This window comes from Gossypium hirsutum, chromosome D08 (assembly GCF_007990345.1).
Source record: "Gossypium hirsutum isolate 1008001.06 chromosome D08, Gossypium_hirsutum_v2.1, whole genome shotgun sequence".
Lineage (NCBI taxonomy): Eukaryota > Viridiplantae > Streptophyta > Magnoliopsida > Malvales > Malvaceae > Gossypium > Gossypium hirsutum.
Window position 1 is genome coordinate 68,114,553 of NC_053444.1, and position 27,756 is coordinate 68,142,308.

The 27,756-nt window shown below is 33.6% G+C and overlaps 3 protein-coding genes and 1 pseudogene across 3 annotated transcripts; 1 reads left to right on the plus strand and 3 right to left on the minus strand.

The window, feature by feature from the left end:
- The first annotated feature begins 4,784 nt into the window (after positions 1-4,784).
- LOC121219995 (transcription factor WER) lies at positions 4,785-7,229 on the plus strand. The gene is made up of 3 exons (XM_041098996.1): positions 4,785-5,046; positions 5,320-5,449; positions 6,390-7,229. The coding sequence occupies exons 1-3, from the start codon at positions 4,914-4,916 to the stop codon at positions 6,910-6,912; spliced, it is 786 nt and encodes a 261-aa protein (XP_040954930.1). The 5' UTR covers positions 4,785-4,913; the 3' UTR covers positions 6,913-7,229.
- Positions 7,230-7,585: 356 nt separating this feature from the next.
- Positions 7,586-16,232, minus strand: LOC107909214 (WD repeat-containing protein 11). The gene is made up of 20 exons (XM_041098997.1): positions 15,175-16,232; positions 13,523-13,994; positions 13,246-13,333; positions 12,957-13,138; positions 12,677-12,813; positions 12,343-12,409; positions 11,831-11,999; positions 11,626-11,740; positions 11,446-11,521; positions 11,163-11,345; positions 10,890-11,047; positions 10,427-10,532; positions 9,974-10,181; positions 9,585-9,868; positions 9,350-9,471; positions 8,932-9,076; positions 8,759-8,851; positions 8,526-8,599; positions 8,395-8,448; positions 7,586-8,312 (listed from the first exon to the last, which is right to left on the minus strand). The coding sequence occupies exons 1-20, from the start codon at positions 16,173-16,175 to the stop codon at positions 8,009-8,011; spliced, it is 4,038 nt and encodes a 1,345-aa protein (XP_040954931.1). The 5' UTR covers positions 16,176-16,232; the 3' UTR covers positions 7,586-8,008.
- Positions 16,233-17,042: 810 nt separating this feature from the next.
- LOC121220387 (furostanol glycoside 26-O-beta-glucosidase-like) lies at positions 17,043-18,497 on the minus strand (annotated as a pseudogene).
- A 1,673-nt stretch (positions 18,498-20,170) lies between these two features.
- LOC121219996 (EIN3-binding F-box protein 1) lies at positions 20,171-23,659 on the minus strand. The gene is made up of 2 exons (XM_041098998.1): positions 23,214-23,659; positions 20,171-22,749 (listed from the first exon to the last, which is right to left on the minus strand). Exons 1-2 carry the CDS (start codon positions 23,236-23,238, stop codon positions 20,864-20,866), a joined length of 1,911 nt encoding a protein of 636 aa, XP_040954932.1. The 5' UTR covers positions 23,239-23,659; the 3' UTR covers positions 20,171-20,863.
- Between the last annotated feature and the right edge of the window lie 4,097 nt (positions 23,660-27,756).

Consider the following 27,756-nt stretch of genomic DNA (forward strand, 5'->3'; position numbering starts at 1 on the left):
TATTTGACTTTGATTAGAATATGGTTTTACAAACCTATAAATAGACGTAGTCATCTCTCCTCTTGTATTATTCGAATTCGACATAATGAATTTTCTTCTCATCTACCCGTGGTTTTCTCTCAAAAGGGTTTCCACTTAAAATCCGTATTCTATTTTTTCTCTCTTTTCTTGCCATTATCGACATTCTATTTTTATAAATTTTATTCATGTTAATAAATTTATACTACGGTTGACATAAATCTACCTATATGATGAAAAATTATTAGCTTATTATATATAAACCTTAAACGTCAAGTATCGTTTTTTAAAAATTTGTCTCTCGACTCTTCTAATAGACACCGATACTGATCGAAATGTATTGAAATTTTAATTGAAATTAAACTTAAAATACTAGATACAAAATTAAGATTAAAATGGTACCTACCATGGGAGGGTTGCATACAGGATCCAATGCCCAAAGGGTGCTTTTGCTTTTAGTGTGGAGGGGAGATATAGAGTGAGATTTGATTGCAGCTTTGAACTGCAAAAAGGTCAAATATCCCACTAAACAAACAAACATAATATTGAGGCATAAACCCACCCTTTGCAGTGCATCACGTTGAAATTGTCATTTTTCGCCATTGTCAACTCCATCTAATATCTAATTCCTTTGCCTTCACATATTTTATATATAGTTTCTGACAGATTTGAATGTGAAGGTGGTGGCCGAGTTTTCAACTTCCAATTTGTTTATGGTTGGACAACCAACTTTCTTATTCTTCAAACTTTCAAGTGATTTCTAATTAAAATTTTGCATGTACTATTGTTATGGTGTTCGCCATAACTGACCCATTGTCCTATTAAGATCGACTGGATTCTTTTTACTTCAGTTAGTATATAATCAGCCAGACCATATAGTTCGTTTATATGAGTTCACACTATCATGCAAGTGAACCATACTCAAGAAACATGTGTTGACCTTAGAGTAGGATACGTGTTGACGTGCATGAAGGCCTATTTAATCCTAGTACGTCACATCGAGAGACCGTGCCTTATAAATAGGGAAATTGACCTCCATGAAGGGAAACTTACGAGAACACTCAACAACTACATATGATATTGGCTTTCAGTTTGATCTCATTTGAAATTCAGATACTGAAACACGAATGGTTATTTTTAATTCACATAGATGTTAGGACTTAATTGAAGTTTGAATCTCAATTTTAATGGTGAATTGGAAAAAAGAAAAAAAATCCATTGAACTCAACTAAATTAACAAGCAAAGGGCCAATCCCATGGTTTAATTGTTACACACTCCCATGTATCCGCCGGTCAAATTCCGTGCTACCATTTTTGTTATCTCGGAATCTGTTTTCCATTTCAAACAAAAACAAAGGAAATCTGCAGCTCTTGTTTTATATAACAATTTCTCGGGGATTGAATAATAAGGAGTTGGATGTCTTTTGACTCAGATTTAGAGTTCAATTTTTGTAGATGAAAACAAGAGTTTTGTCTTCCGTTTAGGTATTTGATAGAACTTAGGTACCGAATTTATAATAATCGACAATGTTATTTAAACTGGACCAGACGTGTTGGATTAAGAATCGATTAGTATACCAATCCAGCAAAGAGATTAAATTGATCTCTGAATGAATAACTCAAAATCGAAAAAGAATGAAAGCGAGATAAAAAAAGAAGAAGATATTGGACCAAATTTATAAAAAAAAAAATTAATCATTTATATTATTATTGTTGGATCGACCATCGAATTAATTAAATTGAGAATCGATGATCTAATTGGTTCAACCATTAATTGGATTTTTAAAACATTGACTATTATCGAACCAAAAAAGTAACCATCAGAATGGGACAGTAATAAAAGTTTAAATTTATATTTAATGAGTTATTATATAAAACTATATATCATTAATAGTAAGGAATTAAATTAAATTATTTTTATTTATTTGGTTAAACAACGTTGTTCTTCTATAGAATTTGAGAATTAGCTCCTACATTTTAAAAGTTAAAAATTGGATCTTTTACTTTTCTTATTTAAAAATCTTAGTCCAATGATTAATATATCCTTAGTAGTTTTCATCAAAGCTTGTTAACTTAACATGTTTATTTTCTATCAACCATATGTTTTAATATCAAGGCAGCCTAATTAACATGCCGAGGTAGCAAATTTTGACATAAATTATTAGTAACATTAATCATTGGACTGAGTTTTTAAATCGGAAAGTAATAGCAGGGGTGACGGGTCATAAGGCCCTGGCCCACTAAAATGGTAAATTTATGTTTTCGCCCTTTAATATTTATAAAAATTTAAAATCAGTACATGGTAAAATTATACTTTGGCCTTCCAAAATGATAAAATTTTGATCTAATCTTTTAAAAATTATAAATATATAAACTATTAAAATAGTAAAATTGTATTTTAGCTCTTTTTAAATCATACAACTTAATTCTGCTCCCTAAAAAAATTTTTTGCCTTCGGCCTTAAGTAATAAGATTTAATTTTTAACTACAAAACTAAATTCCAAATTTCATCAAATTGCATAGACTAACAATATATTTTAACTTATTTATTTTTATAAAAAAGTATAAAAAGGGTAATAGTAACTAGAAATGACAGAGGGAATAGAAAAAAGAAGGGAAATAAATTCACAAAAAAGCTTGTCATTTTGGAATGAACTCAGTAAATCGTATTTTATAGATCTATTAAAAAAATAAATGTTAATCACAATTTTTAAAACTGCTCCATACCCAGAACAAGAATCGAACCCTGGTTGAAATGTTTTATTTATAGTTGGAAAATTGAGCCCTCCATTGCAAGCAAATTCAATGATAAGAGGCATAATTGTTTTGATAGTACAACTAGTTTTTGTTTTATATGATGATGATGTTTGTAATGATTTTTGAGACAAATTGTTGAATTTGAAAGGGCTTCAGAATAAAGGTTGTAAAATCATATCCAAAAGTGATTCTTTTTTCTAATTTAAGTTGACAGAGGTGACTTGACTAAAGGCTCTATCAACTTATGCCATTGCTTTGTTGTTTGCCAATTTTGAATTTTTTAAGGATTAATACTACCTAAATTTGGTTTTGATATTCAATTTGGTATCTGAGTTTGACTTTAATGTTTATTTTGGTACCTAAGTTTTTTCAATTTGATACTTGAGTTTTAGTTTGTCCCAATTAAGTACTTATGTTTGACTTCAATGTTGAATTTGGTATCTAAATTATTTTTTATGCCAATTAAGGATGTATTTGATAAACTATCGAAAATATTTAATATTTAAATGTTAAATTTGGTATAAATTTGTTATTTGTCCCAATTTAATATTTAAATTTGCTTGATAATCATTTTAATTGTTTATTTAATGTAAAAATTTCAACACAAAAGTGTTGAATAAGATAAATAGGTAGGTAACTACTTATCACTTAATGTAGAAATATTAAGTTAATTTTATTTATTAAAAATTGAAATAAAAATTCTTTTTTTAGTAAAAATGAGATAGTCAAATTAACATATTTACCTCTCACCCGAAACTACCCAAAATAATAGAAAATATTATATTAATAAGTTTAAAATTTTAAAAAAATTAATCTTTTAAAAATCAACATTTACTTTTATCAAACAACATAATTATGTTCAGTACTTTTATTTACAATTTTATAAAACAATTTTCTAATATAAATTTAGCACTTATAAAATTTAACAATAAAAATTCAGTACTTAATTTTTCAGCACTTAAAATTTTAATTTATCAAACACTTCCTAAGCATTTATTTATTTATTTTATTAGAGCACATGCGTCAAATATTCTTTAGACACACATGATATCATTTAGTTTGGGTACTAAATTAAACATTAAAACCAAACTAAATTACCAATTTGAGACAAAAAAAATTTTCTTATACCAAATTTAATATTTAAGCGAAACTCAAGTATATGCAAAAACTAATTGGTGCTCACATATATAAAATTCATGTATCTATATGATATCATACTATTGATAAGTACTAATTTATGTTAACTTTTTAAGGGTGAGTATTTGGTATATTAGTAGTGTACTTTTTTTTGAACAATTTTATTATAAGTTCTGATTATATTTGCTCTTTTTAAGACAATACCCAGCCGATAAATAGAAAAACAATGCGTTTCAGCGCACTTGAACTCATGTCTTTCTACCTTGGCAATAATGTTCATGCAATCGAGCTGAGACTCAATTGATTACTTTTATTTATTTATTTCACAACTAATTTTAGAAAATTAATACTTGTTTCTTTTTAAAAAAATATATTTTTAATATCATATCATGGGGTGAGTATTTGATATATTGACAATGTACTTTTTTTATTCTACAAGTAGCCTTAAAAAATAGACACATATCACTTTTTAAAAATATTTATTTCTTAATATTTTAGTATTTCCCTCTAGGCCATTTGTCAATTCCCTAACATCACTTGTGCAGATTAAAAACTTCAATGTATAAAATAATTTTACTCTAAATAGAAAGATTCTTTTTTTTTCTTTTCAAATCATAAGGGATTTGCAACGGCTTTTTTTTTTTGAAAAGAAAATGCGTTTCAGCGTACTTAAATCTATTTTCTCTTGCATTGACAACAACATTCATACTTAATTGAACTAAGATTAAATCGGCAAAACAAAATTCAAACTCAAAGCATTTTCCCTTGATAGAGAGAGATGGAAAGGAAAAAGTAAATGAAAAATGGAGAAAAGAGGGGGCCCTTTCCTTCACAATGTCAATCATTTTATCTTTTTATCACTGTTTCAGAGTAGTGTATAGGTGCATGATGAACCCCCTGCTTTTAATCTCTTTCTCTTTTTCCACCTATATAAACAACTGATCTCAAATTTCAAAATTCATTCAAAGTTCAAATTCAGTGAGGGAGAGAAAGCAGCAAAAATGGAAGAGAATAAGAGAGAAAAGAAAACAGAGGGCAAAAGAGGGTTATGGAAAGCTGAAGAAGACTTGATTTTGAAGAACTATGTGGAAACTCATGGTGAAGGCAATTGGGCCAAAGTTTCCAAGTTATTGGGTATGCACATCTTCCCATTTTTTATTTATCGAGCTGCTTGATACCCTTTTATATTTCGGTAGTCTCATTGGTTTTGATTAAATTTGATCTTTAAATAAAAAACTGTTGTTTTTTCATCTACAATACTTGATGTACTCGTTTATGTTAATTCAATCTCTAAATGAACAATCATTATTTTGTTCATCCACAAAACTCGAATGTAAAATCATATTTATCGAATTCCTTACTATTCGATACAATTGTTTATATTAATTTCTGTGTATGCATAAATAGGGTTGAAGAGAGGAGGGAAAAGTTGCAGGTTGAGATGGAAGAATTACCTAAGACCAAATATAAAAAGAGGTGCAATGTCTAAGGAAGAAGAAGACCTTATTATTCGTATGCATAACCTTCTTGGTAACCGGTTAGTATTTTTTTTAAATGTTGTTTCGAATTTAAAATTTAATCATTATACTTTATTTTTACGTTAATTGATTTAAATAGTCGACAGGATTAATTATTTTAATTAATATTGAGGCAAACATTTTAATTTATTTGAATTTATTAATGACATTAAAAAAATAAAAGATTAAGTTATGATAAATTAAAGTTTTCTTACTCTTTCACAAAAAAATGGTTTAGGGACTAAATTCAAAACTAAAATTAGGGGGTTTTTTGAAAGAAAAATGTGGGTGGGGGGCTCTTTCCAACTTTTAGTAATGTGATCACTCACCCCATTTCTCATATGATTTAGTATACTACTTTATATTGATGGTGACCAATGTTTTAAATTTATTTATTTATTGTTAATATATACATTTAACCCAATTATTTTCTATTTTTGTTCATCTTCATCCAAAAAATTTCAAAATTCAATCTTAATGAGAAGGTTGAATAATTAAGGTTTTGGTCCCTTGATTAATTGGTCTAATTCACTTTTAACCCCTCTTAAACTTTAATTATTCAATTCAATCTTTTTTAGCCTCTTTATTTAATGAAAATTTTGTATTTTTAACCCCTATAAAAATTGATATTTTAATCTAAGCCATTTTGATAGAAAAATATTTAGCTTTACCCTTTGAATTTTTTAAATTTTATACCAAATTCCCCCGCCTCTATATGAGTTGTCATCATACCAATATGGTAAAATAACTTCTAAAGTCCTTTAAAATTATAAAATTGTTTTTTTAACTCCCAAAAATTTATAATTCAGTTCAAATCCTAAATTTTTTTTCCCAATCTTCACCCTTATTGTTATTTTAATTTATTTTAATTATAGTTATTTGGATATATTAATTATAATCATAATTTTTAATTATATTCAATATTAAAAAAAAACCTTTTTATTGTAACAAAATATGTAGATGGTCATTAATAGCTGGGAGATTGCCTGGTCGAACTGATAATGAAGTGAAGAACTATTGGAATACCCATTTGAACAAGAAAACCAGTGTTTTAGGCAAAAGAAAAGGCAAAGCCATTGATGAATCCAACCATCAATCTATTCCCAATCATCAAAACAACACCAATACCAACATTGCAATCGAGAATCAAGGCGGCGAAGAACCAATAGCGCCACCGCCGGCCGAGCTGCCAATGATTTCGAGTCCGAAAACGACGACGGACGATGAAGGATCGATGGGTTTGTTGAAGGTCGATGGGTTAACTGATAATACATGGATGGAACGTGCGGTTCGTTGCTTTGATTATGATTATGATAATAATTATGAAATTGAAACTCCATTGATGATGATGAACAAGAACCTTAATTATGCACATATGGTGTTCGACGAAGAGCCTTTTACGCCTTGTTTGGATTCTTTCGTTCTTTTTGAAGCATTCGGGACGGATTCTGATTTGGGAAAAACCCAATCGTTCTTGCCTTAGAACTATCACCGCCGTCTCTGCCGCCGGTTTGCTGGCCCGGGAGTTGTTTTGTGTTGAGCGAGTAAAACTAGTGAAAAAAAAAAAGTGGGGGATTATAATTTTAACTTAAAATCCTATATGCTTAAGTTAAAAATTATAATTCTTTTCTTGAAAAAAAAAACTTTTTGTAGGATTCAATTTTAAAAATTTAAATGTTTTGTTTTATTTTATTTTTTGTAATATCGGAAATTCGTGTATTCGTATCATGTATATGTTCATATTGTGTCGTACTCGTGTTTAAATCTATTAAATGTTTTAATATTATTTTCGATATTATCTATTTGTATCGTTTTATATTTTATTTTTTTCGTATTATATTTATATATATTAATATATAATTATCATAAAAGAATCATGTAGGAATATATGAACGTGTTAAAAATTTCAATTTCAATTCTAATTTTTTTTTCTTTTTCCAAATAATGAAGTTGTTTACTATCTGAATACATGATAAATTAGATATGTATATGCATATATTGTACAGTCTATGAAAAATTTTTGCTTATAAATATGGGATTTTATTAGTAAATACATACACTAGTTTTTGGTTCATAAAGTTTTTTAATAAAAATTAGTTTTTGTTATATAATTATAATTCGAATGGAAATTAAACCCGGTATAATAAGAGGCAACAGACAATCCAAAGGAGGGGGCTTTATCCTCTAGACTAGAACATCATCAACTTTCATCTTGACTTTCGATTTTGACCTCTGTGGTACCGTGTATCAACAGACTCAAAAGATTATCTTGTAAGCACTACTCCTAAACAATGAAGTTCTGTTGGATGAAAATTAACAACCCTAATACTCTAATTCAAAACCGACCCAAAGTCGAAATTGATTCAAAATTTTGTGCATCAAGCTACCACATATTCAATATTTTCACTAATGTTTCTAGGAACAGCCTGCTTTGCCATCTAAATCGGCTCGAAAACAGAATGGTTTGCGTGCTAGATTGTGTAATGTCGCTTATGTAGGATGAGATGAGACTGGTTGATATCCGCATTACTTCACTGTAAATCGGAGAATGCGGATGACTGACTTTTCCGGTAGCACGATCAATCTGAAAATGGTTGAGAGTCCATGCAGAGGTGCACCAATTTCCGTTGATATTGACCATAAAATTCACCAACTGCAATAACATCTTCATACTCTGGGTTTAAACCAGGCAATTCAACCATTGTATCCTTATTTGATGATGACGCTGACTCATCATCTGAACCTAATACATTAGCGATAATGTCTGCATGAATTTCGCGGCAAGCTATTATGAACATGGAAGCCGTGTCCGGTTGTTGTGCCTTCCGGAGGGCTGCTAATGCCTCCTGCATTGCCCCGGCCGCAACGAACAAAATCAGTGCCCTGCATTGAACCGTCTCAAGCTTAAGAACAAAAAAAGATTGTGCATTCGATAATAAGTTCGATACGGAAATTGCTTGTACACCTCCAAATGTTGTGTTCTGCAGAAAGGACATGATCAGCCCACCTTTGTAAAACCCTACAAAAACAACAATCCGAAATGAAGTTGCGGTATAATCAAAGGCAAAGTAACTTAAAGGACAAGAAATCAGAAACCTTGCATAATCAGATCCCTTTAAATGTGCTGCTGCTAAAGTAGCAGCATCAGTCCAGCATCCAGCATCTTGTAGCTGTGTAAGAGTTAAAAGAAACCATAGGATGAAATACTCGAAACAGGAAGATGAATACGAAGAATCCCTACGGTTGTATAATGTTGATAAACAAGTAAATGGGAAACATTGAGTTTGATTTCGATAGTTGCCTTATTGTTTCAACAAACAGAACCTAACCTGTGAACAAGCTTCTTGATACCTTCCAACAGCACAGAGAAGATGAATGCCGGATAATGACCGGTCGGTTCTCACCATGTTAGCAGCAACAACCTAGATGGATCAAGATTCTAAAACCAAGAAAACGACATGTTTTAATCAAAGAGAAAAATGAATTCAGGGGCAACACTCACCTTAACTGCAAGCTCAAGAAGAGACCTTGACACTGCAGATGAAAGAGCAACAGCACGTAGAGCATTCGGATAGAAGTAAGGGCTTTCCGGTGAAGTGGACAGCAATAAACTAACAGCACCTTCCAAATTCCCAACCGAGACAAGACTGTTCATGACGCATACAAGTTATGGTTACTACTGTGGCAGCTATTTGGACATGGTTATGTGTCCAACACGAGCATATTCGAGTTTTTTAAGGTTTTTATGTATTTGGAGGGTCTCCTCGTATCCCCATACCCTAGATATGTGTGGGACATTGGTGTTGGACACTTGAGTACTTCAAGAAAAATGCGTATTACAATTACTAGTGTAATTGCAGCGACTTCACCGATCAACATTTAACCGTAGCAATGAAGTAACATAAAGGTTGTGAACTCACTCGTGTATACGGTTCTGAATTGCCTCTTCTCCCTCCAATTTCTCATGCCAAGGGATACGCTCATTAGCACTTTTCCATAAGTCTTCTTGGTCAAAAGCCATTAACCTAAGCTGACCTTTACTCTGCTACCAGAAAACATGTGTTGCCAACAAAAGTTATGCAAGACCCCTAAATGGTAACCTCACCCTTTGAACCATTAGAACATAGAACAGCTAGTAAACCATTAAAGACTTACCAAAGCATCCCCCCATCCGGTCTCAGGTGCCAATTTCCCCTTTGATGTAATTCTACTAAGTAGAGCTGTGTCATCAAGCTCTGAATCTTCCAAAAAAGGTACCTTCTCCGGAGACTTTTTTACTAATTTACTCATCAAGTGGTTCATAGCACGAGGCAATTGCAACCAGAAAAGTGCTTCTGAGACCTCACCAAATGTAGCAGCTGCAAAGGCAAACCTTGCAGCACAACCCTTATTGACAATGGTGGCATACAATCTAGCCCTTTCCTCATCAAATATGCAGCCTTGAGCAATGAACCAATGGGGAAAAAAAAAGGGATAAGAAAAAAACCAATCAAATTTTCAATAAAAGAATTAGGTACACACTGAATAGGTTGTAGGAAACCTGCCTTCCTTCCGGTAAGGTTCTAATACTTTGAGGAGCAATTCTGGCACGACAGAATCACCGACAGGTGGTAATTCGATCATGTAACTGCGAAGATCCCCCGTGGATGAAGTAGTTCTTGTAATGGATTGGGGCCTTCTATCTATAGCTGTTGTACCTAAAGTATTAAACCAAGAGGGTTTTACACCTAACTGTAAGATCATTCGCAGTGCCTGTAATAGAAGACATGAAAATGGATCATTCTTTGAATACTCATTTAACCTTTGACGCAATATACAATTAAAATGAAGCTTTCACAGTAAGCAGAAACAAGGTCAGTATCCTATTGCAACTCAAGGTAAATTACTAATGCAGTTACTAGTTAGCCATTAGTGTATTAACTTAGCACCATGTAAATGCACAACATGGTACCTAGTAATATCAATTACTAAACCATAAAGGGAAGAATAATTCTTACCAATGCATGAGGTGTCGGAAGCAATATGGGACAACATAAAGGCATCGGTCGGAATCTCTCTTTTAGATTTCGTGGCTGCCGTCCAGGGATCCTTCTCTTATCATTTCTGTAAGAATATGAGTGAGGTTACTGAACTACAGAGTAAGTGAGCTTTCACATGAATCATATAGCATAACATTATTCGTTTCATCTCGAAACTAATGCACTGATTGTTTTCATCACGTACCTAACCTTTCCATCTCTTTGCTAGCCATTCCAAACCTATCACACCCTGAGTAAATTAATTTACAGTAACAAACTATGTTGCCCTGATTGTTCTTTTCTTTAAGTACCGTGTCCAACACTCATGCCTATACTCACCCAGGTTCGAGTAAGTTAGGTTAGGTATTCTTTGCACCATGTAAACTAGATCTAACTACAATGAAGAGAAGATTGAGAATTGTGAACAAATTGTGGCACATACATGTTAACCTCGTAAAGGCGGAAGCTACTATCAGCTCCTGCAATACACAAAACCAGTGGATCATTCTCAGTCCACAAAGGCAACCAATCCAATTCTAATACAAGGGTTCCAGGACATAGAGGTTGTAAAAGAGAATTGACTAATGGTTCTGGCGAATCCTGCAAATACCAAAATATTGAACATTAAGTTCAAATGTAGAAATACTCTTCCAAAGGTCCTCCAGGAAGCCCCGTTGAAGGGAAGAAGCAGTGGTAAATGCATTTTGACACTTACAAGATCAAATACAGAAAATGTATTGTCATAAAATAGTACGGCAATGCGCCCTCGACTATGGTCCCCAGCAACAGCGGGTGAGAATTTGATTCTTCGGATTCCTTCTCTATGAGTATTAAATGAGGAAGAATGTCCAGTAGTTACATCCCACCACCTGACGACTCCTGACCTGTCCCCCATAACCTGAGAAATTAATGATGTTAGTGGCTACAGATATATCTTCAAAGAAACAAGAAAATATAAACTACCAATTGGATGGGGTCATTTAAGATACAAGACGTACAACATGAGGCAAGCGGTATGCCATGGCTGTAATCAATCCATCAGATGAAACAAATGAAGAAGAAGGCCATTTTGGTCTGCAGACAAGCAAATGATCCTTGTTAATGCAAGAGTTACATCCTTACAATAACATGTAGACATAAGCTGGCTCCATAACCATGAGTATGAATAAAAATTATACCTGAAGTCTCGGATCCTCCGGCCATGAACCTCAAAGACTCCAAGTGCACCATTAACTAAGGCAAAAGCAAAACTCTCGGAACTGTCGTCGTGCGAGCCATCTGAGCTCCCTGTCTCTGCATATGGAAGTTACACTCATAACCGTGTAACCCTTCAGGTGAGAACAGTGGTCTAAATACTGATTGATGGGAAGTAAAGAATCCTACTAGTATCCGATGAAGATGCCGTTGTGGATGAGGCTGCCTCTTCTGAAGCTGCAGCTGCATTACCGTTAGGGGATAATGGAGATTGCTTAGAGGGACCATTTTGAACTGGTCGGGGAACTGTTGGAAGAGTCCATTCCAATACCGTGAACGGAAGAGCTAATGATCTAAGCTACATGGAAGTATAGGTCATGTTAATTTATACATGTTTGATCGGAAAAATCAGAATAAACACAAAGTCAACGAGAAAAAAAATCAAGCACTGAATTTAAACCATAAGGTGATTCTGTCTCAATATAAGAGAATCCTTCATCTTGCTACTTTATTACTGGCAATTTGCGAAGCCAAATGAAATGTCATAAAGCCAGCAATCAAATCAAAATATATTCATACAGAAAGGGTATATAGTGAAATAAAGCTCACTGGACAGCGGCTAGAAACCACAAAATAAGAAGTTAAATATCAGAAATGTTACAACCCATATAGAGAAAACCTTAAGTAACAATCAAACTTACCATAATTGGATTTTTTGTCATTGCCCAAACCTCAACAGGTGCATCACGAAATACAATCAGAAGATACCTAAAAAGGTTAAAACATGACAGTATATCACATACTTTCTGAGGTCTCTTGTCTACCACCAATGCTAAACCACTCCCTTAAACCAAGGGACCCCATTCTCTATCATCAAAGCTCAATACATGCTAGTACCTCAATAGAGCAAGTGGTTGAGGCTCTCTGTTGGCACCCCAAGGATCAGGGTTCAAACACGGCTACTGCCATCCCCTCCCGAAATTGTAAATTGTAAAATGTACCAAAAAAGCAAGAGAATTTAGGAGTAGAGAAAACCTTCCAGAAGATGATGCCCTCAAAGCTCTTACAGGTGCACGTTCTGGCTTTTGTAAGGCCCGGAAAGTTCTATTAAGTCCACTTCTAAGACAAGTCACAACAAGTCTGTTATTGTAGCCTCCAATTTTCTCACTCACCTGACTCCACAATAGTACTAATATTAAGTAATAAAGCAAATGATGTTGAAGAAAAAGAAAGGTCGGCCTAGGGAAAGTAGGAACTAATTACTAGCTATCAATGCACAAAACAAGCAGCACTGTTGGAAACTTAATATGTTTACCTCTGTGTAAGAAAATGAAACCAGCCTTGAATTCCCAAGCCATCTTAGACCCCTCACTTTACTACTATGAACCGAAAATCCGGCTGCAACGGCATTGGCGGAGACATCGATGACATCAATTGTCCCATTTTGAGTACCCAAAGCAACTAGTGGAACAGCTACTGCAGGGCTATTTCCACCATCTTTCGCATAATATCATGTGATTAATCAACTTGTAAAAAGCTTATATACTGGCAATTGTTTGAGAAGAAGTTTAACAAAAAATTGAAATTCAGGAGGTGGAACTAACGAGCCAATGTAGCGGTTAAAGAAGGGGATGGCACTGCCAGCATGGTCACTGTTGAAGAAAGAAGCTGAAGCTGTCCTACTAAGCTAATCTGCAGAAGTTATTTGGCATTGAAGTATGCATGATAAAGCCAAAGAATTTGTTCGCATATATTAGCTAGCTTTCATCTTGTTCATCCATGTGCAGCTATGTCAATAAAGTTTCACTAGGAAGTTGTTTCATACACGGTCAATGCGTTAAATATAAACCCAGAAATTAAATGGACCGTTTATTTGCAGACCTTAAATGTCACATCGGGTCGGGCATCGGTCGAGTTTGACTGCTGAATTCTTGCACCATTCACTTTGTGAAGCTGCCTGCCACCATCTGCAGTAGATTCATCATTAGAAGAAATTGTGGTGTTTGCATTAGTTGATTCTTCAAAGACATTGGCATTTCTCCCTGAACTTATAGCACCATTCTGCATATCTCCAGTCCCTTCAGCAGTCAATATCCAGCTCCATAGTTTGCCATCATCAGAAATGGATATCAAATGTGTTTTAGAAACAAGGAGAGTATCATCACAAAAATCAAAAGGGTTATCGAAATCAATATCAGATGCAGTAGTTGATAATTTAGAACAAATCTTGCTGATGTTTTGTAGTATGGGCTCTGATTGGCTGATAAGGACTGAAAGGAATGATGGTGAAGGGACATATGAACCAAATGATGGCATCAAGTCTTCCATTGTGCACATTATATGTATCTGTTCTCTGTGATATAATATCCAAATAAGTACATTCCTTTTTGTGATTTAAAATGTCATTAACATCTAAACTCAGTAAAAAAAGAAGTATCTATATATCAATATGATTTAAAATGTGAAGAAAAAATAAAAATCTGAAGCTTCAACTTGCAGTGACAACAAAGCATATCACCATGGAGAAAGAATGGTAAAAGTACTGAATAGGTCCCTATACTATAGTGCAGAGTGCTTTTTGCTCCCTATACTTTTACATTGAGAAAAAAAGGTCTCTAAATGTTAGAAAAACAAGCAAGATAATAATTTTTTAATCAATTAGAAAGATTATTAATTCTACGAGAATGACTTAATTATATGATATGGTATTAATTTAGAATATGATTAAATGAGGTGACGACCATTGTAATTTAGAAGAATTTAACTCAACCTGATTTGATACCTTACATTTAAATGTAATAGTTTGAGTTTTTAAAGTTATAATATATTGATTGAACATAGCATGTTGTATTTTAAATTGTTATAAAAGTATCATTTTGCTCAATTTTCTACTGTATATGGACTTTTTTGCTAATTTTAAAAGTACAGGGACCAAAATATTTCTTACTTTACGTCGCATAGTCCCTATCTCGTAAGAACCTTCTTTGAAATATTTCCTAATTTAGTCACAAATTTTCTCATTCCTTAAATGACCCAAAATACAGCGCATTGTAAATTAGTGGTCCAGTTTTAGTTTTAGGGTGAGTTTGGATGGGCGGTGCGTTTACCTTGCGGTTAGTGTAAAATCAGCGGTGGCGGTGAGATTAGATACTGTAGCGATACTGTAGCGTGAGACAAAAAGTAAGTTAAACGCACCGCATCGCACCCAATCGCCCATCCAAACCCACCCTTAGTCTCTCTAATATAGTTAAATATGACATTTAGTGGTCCTAATTCCGAGACTAATGTGAACAAAAAAAAATTCAAGGACCAATGTGGAAAATTTTAACTAGTTCAGGAAAAATACGTAAACATAAAATGGCGTCAAGTTTACAATGCTTAAAGTATCCTAGTAAAAAAAATTCAAGGACCAAGGTGGAAAAAGTTACCTAGTAAAGGGACTAAAAACAGAATTAGACCTAAATTTGAAGTAAGCTATTTAATAGCGACAAGTTTAAATTTCAGTTAAAAATACGTAAACATAAAATGCTTACTCTTTCCTTTGCCAGATACTGAGCTTCCCATCGATGTGAGCACAATAAACCAGCTCCTGGTTTGTGTCGGGTAACACATCAAGGAACTTGGAGCACCCGCGAGGCAATGCGGCGGAGAACAGCGTCGTTTCGTACTTCATATCGAAAACCACCAGTTCCCGAGGGAACGTCACGTAAATCACATGTTCCCAGTGCGGCGAAAACGCCAAACGCACCGCGTACAGGGGAAAAACGGCGGAAGCGGGAGTCGAAGTAGAGCTCCCGCCGGTAGCGGCGGCGGCGGCATCTTTTTCTAGCTTAAGTATTTCCTTACATTTGGTTCGGATCAAAAACTTCTTGAGGGCAATATCTTCTTCTGATTCTCCCAACACTTTGATGGAAAGAAGGAACCCTTTGAGTCCGATGATACACAAGTGGCGGGAATCGAACGGATCGCGGCGGACGCAAGAGAGATATTCCGGCGAAGCGTCATACTTGAAGATGAAACGGCAAGTGGAAGTGTTGTAGAGGGAGATGTGAGAAGGACCGGAGAGGGCGGCGAGGAGGAAAGAATCGGGTCGGGCCTGGACCCAACAAAGGTCCTGGACACCCGTTTTAGAAGAAGGATCTGGCGGATCGATGGAAAGGATGATTGAACGGAGGCGGAAGTCGAGGAGAGAGATACGGCCGTGGCGGTCGGCAGCGGCGAGGATGAGGTGAGAAGAGGAAGGTTCGGTGGCAATAAGGTCACGGCGGGGAGGGAGAGGGGTCCACCGGACGGAAGTGACGAAAGGGGAGAGGGAAGCGGTGGAACTGGAGGAAGGAGAATGTGAAGGGAGCGGGACAGTGGTGACGAGCTGGAGGGAATTAGAGTCAACGACAGAGACGGAGGAGCCGGAGGCGAAGGCGAGGAGGCCGGAAGGGCTGAGATCGGCGGAGCCGAAATTGTTGCGGCTGGGCGGGCCGGGAAGCATACAATTCCACGATTCGTTGGGCAACGGTCGAAGTATTGGACTCGACATTTCTTTTCTGTAAACTGAAAATTTGAAAATTCGTTAAAATTTTATTTTTTTGTAATGATATGACTTTCCCTCGTGAGTTAGTTGGTTTTATTTGCTTATCATCAGGGTTAATTTCATCACAAGTCCCCAACCTATGGATCCAATTTTAAATCAATCCATAAACTTCAAAACATTCCAATCGAATCCTCAAACTAAAGCATTTTTCCAATCAGGTCCTTCTATCAGTGCTTTAGCATCAAATACCAGCCTGGATCTCTCGTAGATAATACTATAGTTTGAGGATTCGATTAAAACATTTTTAAGTTTTTTTGCACCAATTTAAAAATTAGGTTATAATTTGAAGACATATAGTGTAATTAACCCTTATTAGTTTTCTTATAATTTTTCGTTAAGAGAACCGTTAAGCTTGCCTGAGACGAGACTCTAGCCTGAAAATACTCCTTGCAAGGAAATTGCTTTAATTTTACACTCTTTTTTCCCCAAAAATAGGTATTTATTTGCTTTATTTTTTCCCTATTTTAAAATTTTAAAAATCAAATATATAGAATAAAATTTTGAGAATGCCGAGTTAGTCTTGACATTGATTTTTCTGACACCGACGAAAATAAAATCATTACAGTATTGATATAATATATATATATATATGTTTGGATATAAAGCTTTAGATTGTATTAATTAAAATTGGAAGGTTTATACAATAAGGTTACAAAGTATTATCAACAAAAATAAAATTTTAGACAAAGTCGACTCGATCTTCGAAATATTTATTATTTTATACCTCTAATAAAATTATGGTACCATTTAGTAAATTCTTTACGTGAATAAGTGAGGTTCTTGAAATCAACATGATAAAGTACATACCTAACGGTGTACGCTTCTCCCCATTCGAAACTCTCAAGTAAACTATAGTAGAAATATCCTTTGACATTCACGTCATTTCTTATTGCAGTTTGGAGTTGATGCAAATGTTTTTGAAGAAATTCAATTCTGCTTTGATCCTTAAGTGCCTCGGAGATCGATATGCTATCGTTGCGTTTCTCCGTATAACCATTCTCAGTAACGTAAATTGTAAGGTTTTTGCTGTAGTTTTCCTTCATAAGCTTCAGAAGTTTAGAAAGTCCTTTGGGATAAACGTAAAGAAATATACTCCCTCCCGCATTTGGACCAATAAGGACTCCATCTTTGTCAACTGTGGCATTTTACATTAGAATCTACCAAGTAGCTAGCTGATGCCGCATTTGGAGTAGATGGAATGTTTTTAGCATATCTTGAGGTATAATAATTGATGCCGATGAAATCAAAAGATCCTTTGACAAGCTCATTTTGTTCCAGTGTGAAAACAGGTAGCCTATCTTTAACCAATCTTCTCATGCTTTCTGGGTATTCTCCGTGCATCAATGGTTCCATAAACCATCCCAACTCAAAATCCATACCTCTTTTTGCTGCCTCTTTATCAAGTGATGTGTTTGAATATGGCTCATAATAATGGGAATTAAGGGCTATTCCAATTTGTCCACCTTGTGTTGCCTGGTACTCCTTTTTGTAAAGCTAAGCAGCTGTTGCATGAGCAAGAAGAACGTTATGGGCAACAATGTAAGGTTCAGTGGCTGCATTACCATTGGGACAAATTTTCCTATCTGAACATCTTCCCGGTGGACCCACTCCCATGGCATACCCCATTTTGGCCATAATTAGTGGCTCATTAATTGTAATCCAATTTTTAACTCGATCTCCGAATGTTTTAAAACAAATTTCAGCATAATCCTTGAAATCATTCACAATGCTATGATTTAAGAAGCCTCCATACTTGCTTTCAAGGGCTTCCGGGGAATCAAAGTGCAGTATTGTCACATAGGGCTCGATGCCATTTTTAATCAAGTCATCGATGAAACTGTTGTAATGATTGATACCCTCTTGATTTATTCCACCACCCAAAGTTCCATCGGGTAAAATCCTTGTCCAAGGAATGGAAAATCTATAAGCATTAACGCCAAGGTCTTTCAAAATCGATACATCTTCCTTGTAGCGATTATATGAATCAGCAGCTACCTCCAAGTTGCTATTGTCTGTTATTTTTTCTGGAAATTCTCGAATAAACTGGTCCCAAACACTCGGCCCTTTCCCTCCAAATTTAGTTGATCCTTCAATCTGCACAGCAGCAGTCGATCCTCCGAAAAGAAAATTATCCGGAAAATCTGACCTCTTAACACTCACATATTCTTTTTGGGATTCTTGAGTTGGTTGACAATTGGAAGACAAGCAAGCAAGCAAAACAAAGACAAAGATCCTTACCAAACACTTAGTTGCTGAAATCGACAACATCCCTTATAACCTTGCAGTTTCTGCAGCACTTACAAGGTTAACAATAAAAAGAAATTAAAGCATTCGAGGCCGACTGTGGAAGGATTCATGGAGGAACCACCTTTTATATATGAGTATCCATCAAACCTATCTAACAAAAATCCTAGTTTACAGTCAGTTACTAAACTAATTGTCAATCGCTAACCTGCTTATCCCAAAATAGGCAATATTTTAGTAAGTTTTATATTTATACAAATATGTTTTAAATTATTATAATATTTCGATTTAGTGGTAAGAATATCGTCTTGTTGTGATATATAAAAGTTTGGATTTAATATTTAGCAACAACACCCTTTATATTTAACGAATCTTATTATTTATTTATTTTATTCATTCTTTAATAAATGAATAAATAAAACTCAAAGTCATTAAACTATTAGTAAGTTCATATTTTGGTCACTCAATTTAAAAAAAATTATCAAATGATGACCGAACTATTCGAAAGTTTCTATTTAACTGGACTGTTAAAATCGTTGTTATATGACCTTTTCTATTCGTACCGACTACATTAATTAAAAGCTCTCATTCTCCTTCTCTTCTATAATTTAATTTATTTCATGAAACAATTTTAATATCACAAATTTGAGAACGAAAATCTAAATAGTTTTTTTTTTAATCTCTGATATTGACCGTCAAATCCACTTAGATTGATAAGAACTCGGTTCAGTGTTGATTCGAGTCATTTAGATTAACCGATCGTGAAATTAAGTAAGTTGTTAAACTTATAGCAAAATAGGCTGGAAAAATAAAGAATAAGTTTAGGCGAAAAGGATGCAAAGAGGGTTTAGGAAAATGGAATATTAGATTCGGCTAAGGCCAAGAGTGAACCAACAATATAAGGGAATGTTGACCCAAAATTTATACGGCACTTAAAGATAATTCGGTTCAGAAAATAGCAAACAAAAACCTTGACCCGCTATCTAACAAGATAGGAACCAAAGGTATAACGAACGCCACACTTGAAGTGATAAGTTCGGATATCAAAGGAACTAAAGAAAATTAAAAAAACTGAATTAATTAAACTAAACATATTAAAAGTTCAATCCGGCAATTAGATTAACAATCTGAAATTGGAACTTCATTTTGCACTTGGGCCAATTCCGACTTCGTTGTGCCGTATCGTAACATGATGTGGCTGGGATTGTACCATAGATCCATAGTAGGTTCTTTTAGTTGTCAATGAGTACTAATTCACCGTATCGATTATCAAATCGTAACTTAAAACTTGCTACTCAAATTTTAAAAAAATTAATGATATAATGATTTAAATAAAAAAATTTTAATAACTTAAGGACATAAATCAATACTTTCAAATAATTCAATAACTAACTATTTTGTAACTTTTTAAATTGAGTATTTTAACTGTTTAATAATTTATCTTTTTTCATAATAACAAAGCCAACTCAAACAAAGTAAAAGAGAGAAAAGGGAAGGGGGGGGGGATAAGATGAGATCATAAAGAGAACCTTAGGTATAACTATAAGATTGATAATGGCACTTGTGTATAGAAGATCAAAATAAGGTTTTTCTCCTCAAGTTGACGCCTTTTGGGTTCAGATTTTAGCATGACAAAATCTAGGGATTCAGTCTCTAAATATAATAAATAGTAAATAATTAAATATCATGAACACAACTTGAAAAGAAAAAAGGGTAAAATTTCAAGCTTCATTTACAAAAATAGAGTAGTTGCAATTGTACAGTTCATATACAAGGAGAAGCCTACAAGATATGATGACTTGGAAAAAATTTAAAAAAAAAAAAAAACACACACACACACAACCAAAACTAAGGTTGTAGTAATGGTGGATGAGTCACTCATCCGCCATAACCAAAGATCATCAATCTGTGAGTGTGACCACACCAAACATAGAACTGTTCAAAGCCACCATTACATAACACAGACAAAAGGAAATACAGACAAGACCTACCCTTTGAAAAAAAAACAAGATGAGATTTGATCTAAAACCAACAGACTTTTATGACTGAAAACAAAAGCTAAAACACCGGGTAGCAGCAGGACGGAAAAAGCTATGGTGGTGGTGGTGGTGGTGATCATGAGTGGAAACCTAAAACCGGGAACCATGGCTATCGAGAAACAGGCTAGCTCTTGTGTCGGGAGAGCCTGTAAAAAAAATAAAGGGATGGTTTTATAGGCCATCTCTTAAAACTGTGCCAAAGTTCCTGGGAAACATCAAGTGTAGAGCAACCGCCATGACAACCTTGTCGGACCAAAAAAAAAAAACTGCAGCGAATGTTTGCTACTACCCGGTCTTGTGAGCCGACTATATGAGTTTAATGTTCAGATCTCAACGGAGTTGTATCCATGATTAGAAAAGGATGTCACATTTCCATAGGGTCTCAACGAGCAGCTCAACGGTTCGACTGCTGATTGAATTGCAGTGCTGGAGATTTAACCCCAACAATGTCTTGCCTAGTTTTTTCAAGGAAGGCAAGCTTTTGTTTGATACTCGGGAACAACCCGAAAAAGAAAGGACTTGTAAGTTGAGTTGCTCGGCACGAGACAAGGCAGCAACACCAGAATCGGTAACTGCTGACCTTGAGACATCCAGATCACTGAGGAAAACACAACTTTCTGCTATTGCCATCAAACTTGCATCCGTAATCCTCCTGCAACCATCAAGATTGAGCAACTCAAGGGTTCCACCGTGCAGCCTGGTTAAGGCCAAAACTACTTTGTCGGTTATATTTAAGCATCCGCTCAAATTCACCTTCACGAGTCCAGCCTCACAACTCTCCAGAAGAGGCAGAAGACCTGCGTCCGTGATCCCACACAACCCACTCAGATCTACATGCTGAAGCTGAGGGCACAATCTGCCCACCACAGCGAGGCCAGCAGTCCCGAACCCAGGACAGTTCCTTACTGACAATGATTTAAGGGAATTGCAGCACGACAAAGGAACTTCCGAGGATATATCCTTAATTCCCATGCACTTTACTACGGTAAGGGATTTTAACGAACAGTTTGAGAGGACACCAATAGTCCCGGATTGGGTGATTCTGTTGCACTCCTCTAACTGTAAGGACTCAAGAGAACCTGCAGATTTGGCAAAAGCCACCAATCCGTCATCCGAAATAAAGCAACACCAGCGAAGGCACATCTGCCTCAGGTTTGCACATCCCTTTCCCATGGCTTCAAGACTCACATCTGTTACCCCCCGGCAGGATGTGATCGTCAAAGAGACCAACTTTTGTAAGCCTTGAGCATTCCCCATGACCCAAAATCCCTTCTCGCTCACGTTTTCTAGGCCGCTAAGCATTAGATTTGTCACCGACTTGCCATAGTGACCGATCACAGCAAGAGAAAAGTCTGTGATATTCAAACCCTGAAATTTAACCTTTGAAAGGACAGAAGATGTTGACGACAACAGGCTTGAAACTCCATGATCCCCAACAAGAAGGCAGTCCTTGATGGAGACAGACTGCAACTTAGGGCAAAGCTTTCCGATAGCTTGATGGCCTTCGTTCCCGATCTTGGGGCAAGACTCGATGCTCAAAGAGGTCAAATTAGGGCAGTTCTCTGCAATTGCAATCAAACCCTTGTTTGAAAATGAAGGGCACTGGCAAAGGTCAAGCTTCTCCAACAAATGGCACTCTTTAGCTATCTCAGAGAGACCTTCATCCCCAACACGAGGCACGTTCCACAAAGAAAGTGCCTTGAGAGAAGGGCAACCACGAGCAATGGCTGATAGCCCGAAGTTGGTTACTCCACTTGAAGAGCTGCTTCCCCTAATTGAAAGCTTTCCCAACCCACCATGACCACTCGTTCCAACAGCAACTGCAGCTAGCCTCATGTCAGTTGCTTTCTTCCCTTCCAAGCACCTCGTAAGATACCCATCATCTTCATCAGAAACTGAATCAGTATTCTCCTTGACCGCCTTCGAGGATTCGTACTCACCCTTGCGAATACTGATCAAAAGCATAAGCCAGTGCCTTGATACACAAGCACAAGAACTCCTTTCCCTGCCGCCTCGAAGTCGTTTGAAGATCTCGAAAAGGCACTCGTCAGGAAGGACATCGATTGAAGCTTGCTTGCTCTGCTCAAACAAAGTTTCTCCAACAACAAACGGGGCAGTAATTCGAGCTCTTTTACGAGGAGGATAGTAGACATCCACTTGGGAACTGATTGAACACAACCTACCCAAATCTGTGGAATTTGTATAAAAAGAACCCCCAGAATAGAAATCATCATCACCTGAAATTCCCAACAAAGAAAAATCAATAACCTAAAACTACCCAAAGAACATATAAAGCTCCTTCAAGGATCTAATCCAATTCTCAAATCATTCAAAGCTAACCCTAAGCTAAAACAAAAAGAACCCGTAGCTCAAAATCAAAACCATGTCTCCTCAGTGAGACATAACATCAAACACATCAACTACAACAACAAAGAACAATCAATAACCTAAAACTACCCAAAGATCATACAAAGCTCCATAAAATTTCCCACTTTGATACAAATCTTCAAGGATCTAATCCAATTCTCAGATCATATATTCAAATCTATGCCTAAGCTAAAACAATAAGAACCCATAATTTAAAAATAAAAAACCATGTCTCTTCAGTTAGAAATAACATCAAACACATAAACTACAACAACAAAACCTTTCAATCTAGTAAAAAAAGAAAAACAGATCTACAAAATTAAAAAAAGCTTACCACCGTAATTAACAAGAGCAGGCATGGTTGAATAATCCCAAACAAAGAATCTTTCAATGAATCCACCAACACCAAAACGCAACAAAACGCTAGCAAAACGCAAACCAAGTATACCCTTTGAAAGCTTGAATGCATCTAAGAAATTTGTTTAGAAGAAAAAATTCATAAACCCCAACAAGTAGGGCAAAAAAAGAGAGAGATTGAAAGAAGAGAAAAAAAAAAAAGAAGAAACTTGTTTTTTGCGTTGAACTGAAACAGAACATAAGAGGATGTATATATTTGGTTGGAAAAAACTAGGAAGATGTCATGTCTTAGAATTTTTATTTTTATTTTATGTTTTTGTTGCAGATACATTAACTGACAAGTTCTGCTATATGCAATGTATCTTTCCATAGAACCTGTCTTATTATTCTCTTTTTTTTATTATTTTCTCTCACTTTCTTTTCTAACCAAACAACCGGTTAACCCCTTTTGGCCTATGTTTGCCCAATTTTTAAGATAAAACTTTGTATGTGGTGGTGGATTTGAAATTGTTTGGTTTTCTTTTATATATATATATATAACTTAATTTATTCTAATTAAATATATATATAAACCACCAGAACTTAATATAATCTTAACTTTTAAAGGAAGAAATTTAAATAATTTAAATTTATAATTATCTTATACACTGGAGTGACTTCAACACAGAATGACTCGAACTAAATTGATTCAAAAATCTTAAAATTTCATTTGAGTTTTTAAAAATATCCTCTTATTAATATTTTATAAAAATATATAAAAATTAAAATACTTTTATATTAATAATTATTCTAAAAACATATTTAATTAATAGTTTTTTTAAAAAAAGTTAACTGAGTTAACCTCCGATCTATTTGTGACATTAATTTTCAATAAATACTATTGATTCAGAATATAAAAATTAAGTAAAGAATATTTGTTTTAAAAAAATTGGATAATATAAACCTCTACTTTTTTGATAATTACTTTATTTAACTTTAGAATAAAGAAATGGCTAATATTGCATTCAAGTAACATTGAATTTAATTATGGGCGGTGCATAAGTAACTATTTTAGGGACTTTGCATGCAAGATTCTTGAAGTATCTTGCAATTATGGTTAATTATTTTTTTTCTCAAGTGGAGAATATCATTTTCAATTACATCATTTCTCTTTAATTATGAGTTTGATTAATGGAAATTCTTATTTAAGCAAAGAATTGTACTAGGTAAAATAAAACGAAACTTATGGCCTGAGTTTGAGTCACGCTGATCATATTTATTATTCAAGTTTTATCTTATTCTTGTATTTCAACAAAAAAAATGAAATTTGAATTAGTATTTTTATTTCGATTAATTTATACATTTCTTTTTAATAAGTAGTTTGAATTTTAATATATGTATTTAGTTAATTGGATGAACTGATTGAATCGATAAAAAAAATTTTAAAAATTAAAAATTGAATTTTAGCAGTTACAATCCTTTCTCGGTGCTGATAAAATGCATGGGGTTGAAGATTTGATGATGAAAATATCATGGAGTCCTTTTTATTATGAGTTATATTATATTTTGTCTCTTCTACTTAAAAAATGAGTAAATTAGTCCTTGTATATTAGATCAATAAAAATTGGTTCTTTTGTTAAAATTTCTATTCATTTTTACAGTTAAAAATTGGTCATTGTATGTTAAAATGAGGTACACATGACTCGCCACATGTAACCGTATGGCTATTTTGTTAACCACGTCAGTTTTTAACAATAAAAATAGATGAAATTTTAATAGAAATAACCAGTTTACTCTTTAATCTAACGTACAATGAATAATTTAACTCCTAACGCATGGACCTCTATAATATTTTTACCAAGATATTACTGATAAAAATGGATAAAAATTAACATATATATACATACAAATTATTTTTTATTTTTTTAATATGTCTTAAAAAATTATAATTAATACACGTCTAAATAACTAGATCTAAAATTAAATCATTACAATATATCAACAGATTGAAAACCGAAATATATTTGTAGAGAACTATATGTGTAATATGATTTTTTTTAATAATTTAAAATAGGAAAACAATGGGTTAATTAGGGGAAAAATAAAAGAAAAAGAAAAAAGATGGGAATATGAATTAGAGTTTGATGGTTTAAAGGAACAAGTTGAACAAAGTGTGTGGTTTTTATCATGTTTGATTAACTGTATTTAGCCTTTAAATTCAGACAAGTCTCCAAGGTTTCCCAACTAAGCCAACTTTGGAATTTGGAAATCCAGCTGCCTTTTTTACTTTATTATCATATTTATGTTACATAATTAACCAACTTGATCTTAAAATAATAATAATATTATTATTAAGAAAAACTAATCATACTTAATCAATGAAATTAAAATCAGGGTAATTATATAGAAGTGAGCTGGACTCGGTTGATTTTTTTTTTTTTTGATTTTTCAAATTGTTTGTGATAATTCGATTTCATTCTTTGATTTTTTTTATAAAATTAATTTTAGTTTATTGTTTTTGGATATTATTTAGGAAAATTTTAAAAACTTTTTATAGATATTTTTTAGAAAACAACCCATAGCTTATATGGTTTTTTTTCTATGTAGAGTTTTAAAGTTTTAGTTTGAATTAAGCGTGTTTAAATCAGACCGGATTGACCAGTAAATTTATTGGATCGAGAATCAACTAGGGTACTGGTCTAGAAAAGGGAATTGTGCTAGTTGAACTGAATTTTTAATATTTTTATGAATTTTTAATGATTTATTTAATCGAACCAATCCAAACGATTACACCAATTGGACCTACGAGCCATTGACCTAACTGGCTCTACCGTTGATCTGATTTTGAAAACCTTGGTTTGGATGATTTATTTAGCTTTAGTTTGAGTTTCTGTTGCGTTGAATATATATTTGAAGAGATTATTAGTATTATTTAAACACAATTAATACATCTAAATAACTACAATCATAACCAATTATTATATAACGGAATATATTTAGACTTAAACCAAAACAAATCTTAACAAGACCTATACATGACAAGACTTAATCCAAAATAAATACGAACCTTAATCTTACTTGTAAATATAAAAATAAAATAAACAAAAATTAATTTCAATAATTTTAGTATAAGGCCAATTAAAGGTGAAATGCAAATTTTAAAATGGGAAATTTAATTAATTTTAGAAAAGTCCATGCCTCTTCAATTAGATGGTGCACTCTATATGGGAATTGAAGAATATTGTCAAACAATTCTCTCTCATCATTGTTCAACTTGAATTGCCATTTTCTAAGAGAGATTTTAAAATGAAAATGAAAATCTTCCAAGGAGAATAAGTTATTCATGATTTACATTATTGAAAAGACCCCAAGGAGAGTTGTGAACCATTACCTTTTTATGAACCAATAATTTTTTGACACACATAAATTTTAGATTTATTGCCTTTCTAATCACTTGCAAAAAGATCTGTTTAGTATTCTTTTTTATTTAATGTTATAGTATCGTTATAGTAACTAATTTTATTGTTATTGTTGTTTTTACACTTATCACACGTAAACGCGCACCATTCATTTAAAAAGGTCCTAAGTTTGGTTCTAATTTATTTTTAATTATTTTAATCAATTTTACCAAATTAATTTTTTAAATTGAAATTTTTGACTAATTGTTGCGTTTTTAATAACACTAATATCATAGCTATCTCCGTAGTTCACATATATTTCATTGTTGATGTAGATAATCTAAAAAAATTGATTTTTTAAATAATTTTTATGTAGTTTTAAAAAAAATTTATGGAGTGCACGTGAATTGTCATGTTTGTTATCAAGTCAATGTTGTTAAAAAATTTATTTATCTAATTAGTTTTTTTCATCAAAGATAATAATTTAACTAAATTTAAAAGGTTAAAGGATTAAAGTGATCCGAAAAATTTTCATTAAACAAAAATAATAATTAAATTATAGGGTAATTTATACTAAAGATCATTAAAGTATTAGTAATTTTACATTCTAGCCACTCAACTTCAAAAAGTTATAAAGTGGTCATTGGACTATTTGAAAGTTTTCATTTAAATCATTGGGTTATTAGAATCGTTGTTACTTGTTATGTGGCTTTCTCTATTCACACCACCTACACCAATTAGAAGCTCTCCTCCCCCTTCTCTTTTACAATCCATTTTTTTTCATGAAACAATTTTGAATGTCACGAATTTACGAACCAAAATTCAAATAATTTTTTTCTTCGATCTCCAGAATTGGTTGACAGATCAATTTGGATCTTAGGTGTGTTCTTTTACTCGTCAATGGATACTAATTCACAGTACTGATCATCGGATCATCGGATCATCACTTAAAACTCACTAGTCAAACTTTTTAAAAAATTAACAGCCTAGTGACTTAAACAAATATTTTCGAATAGTTTCAAAATATAAAACTTAAACCTTTATGAACAATACTAAAATTTTATCAATAAATATCGAATTTTTTTATAATTTTATTATAAAATTTGGAGTTTAGCAAAATATCACACCAATAATTCACCTTTA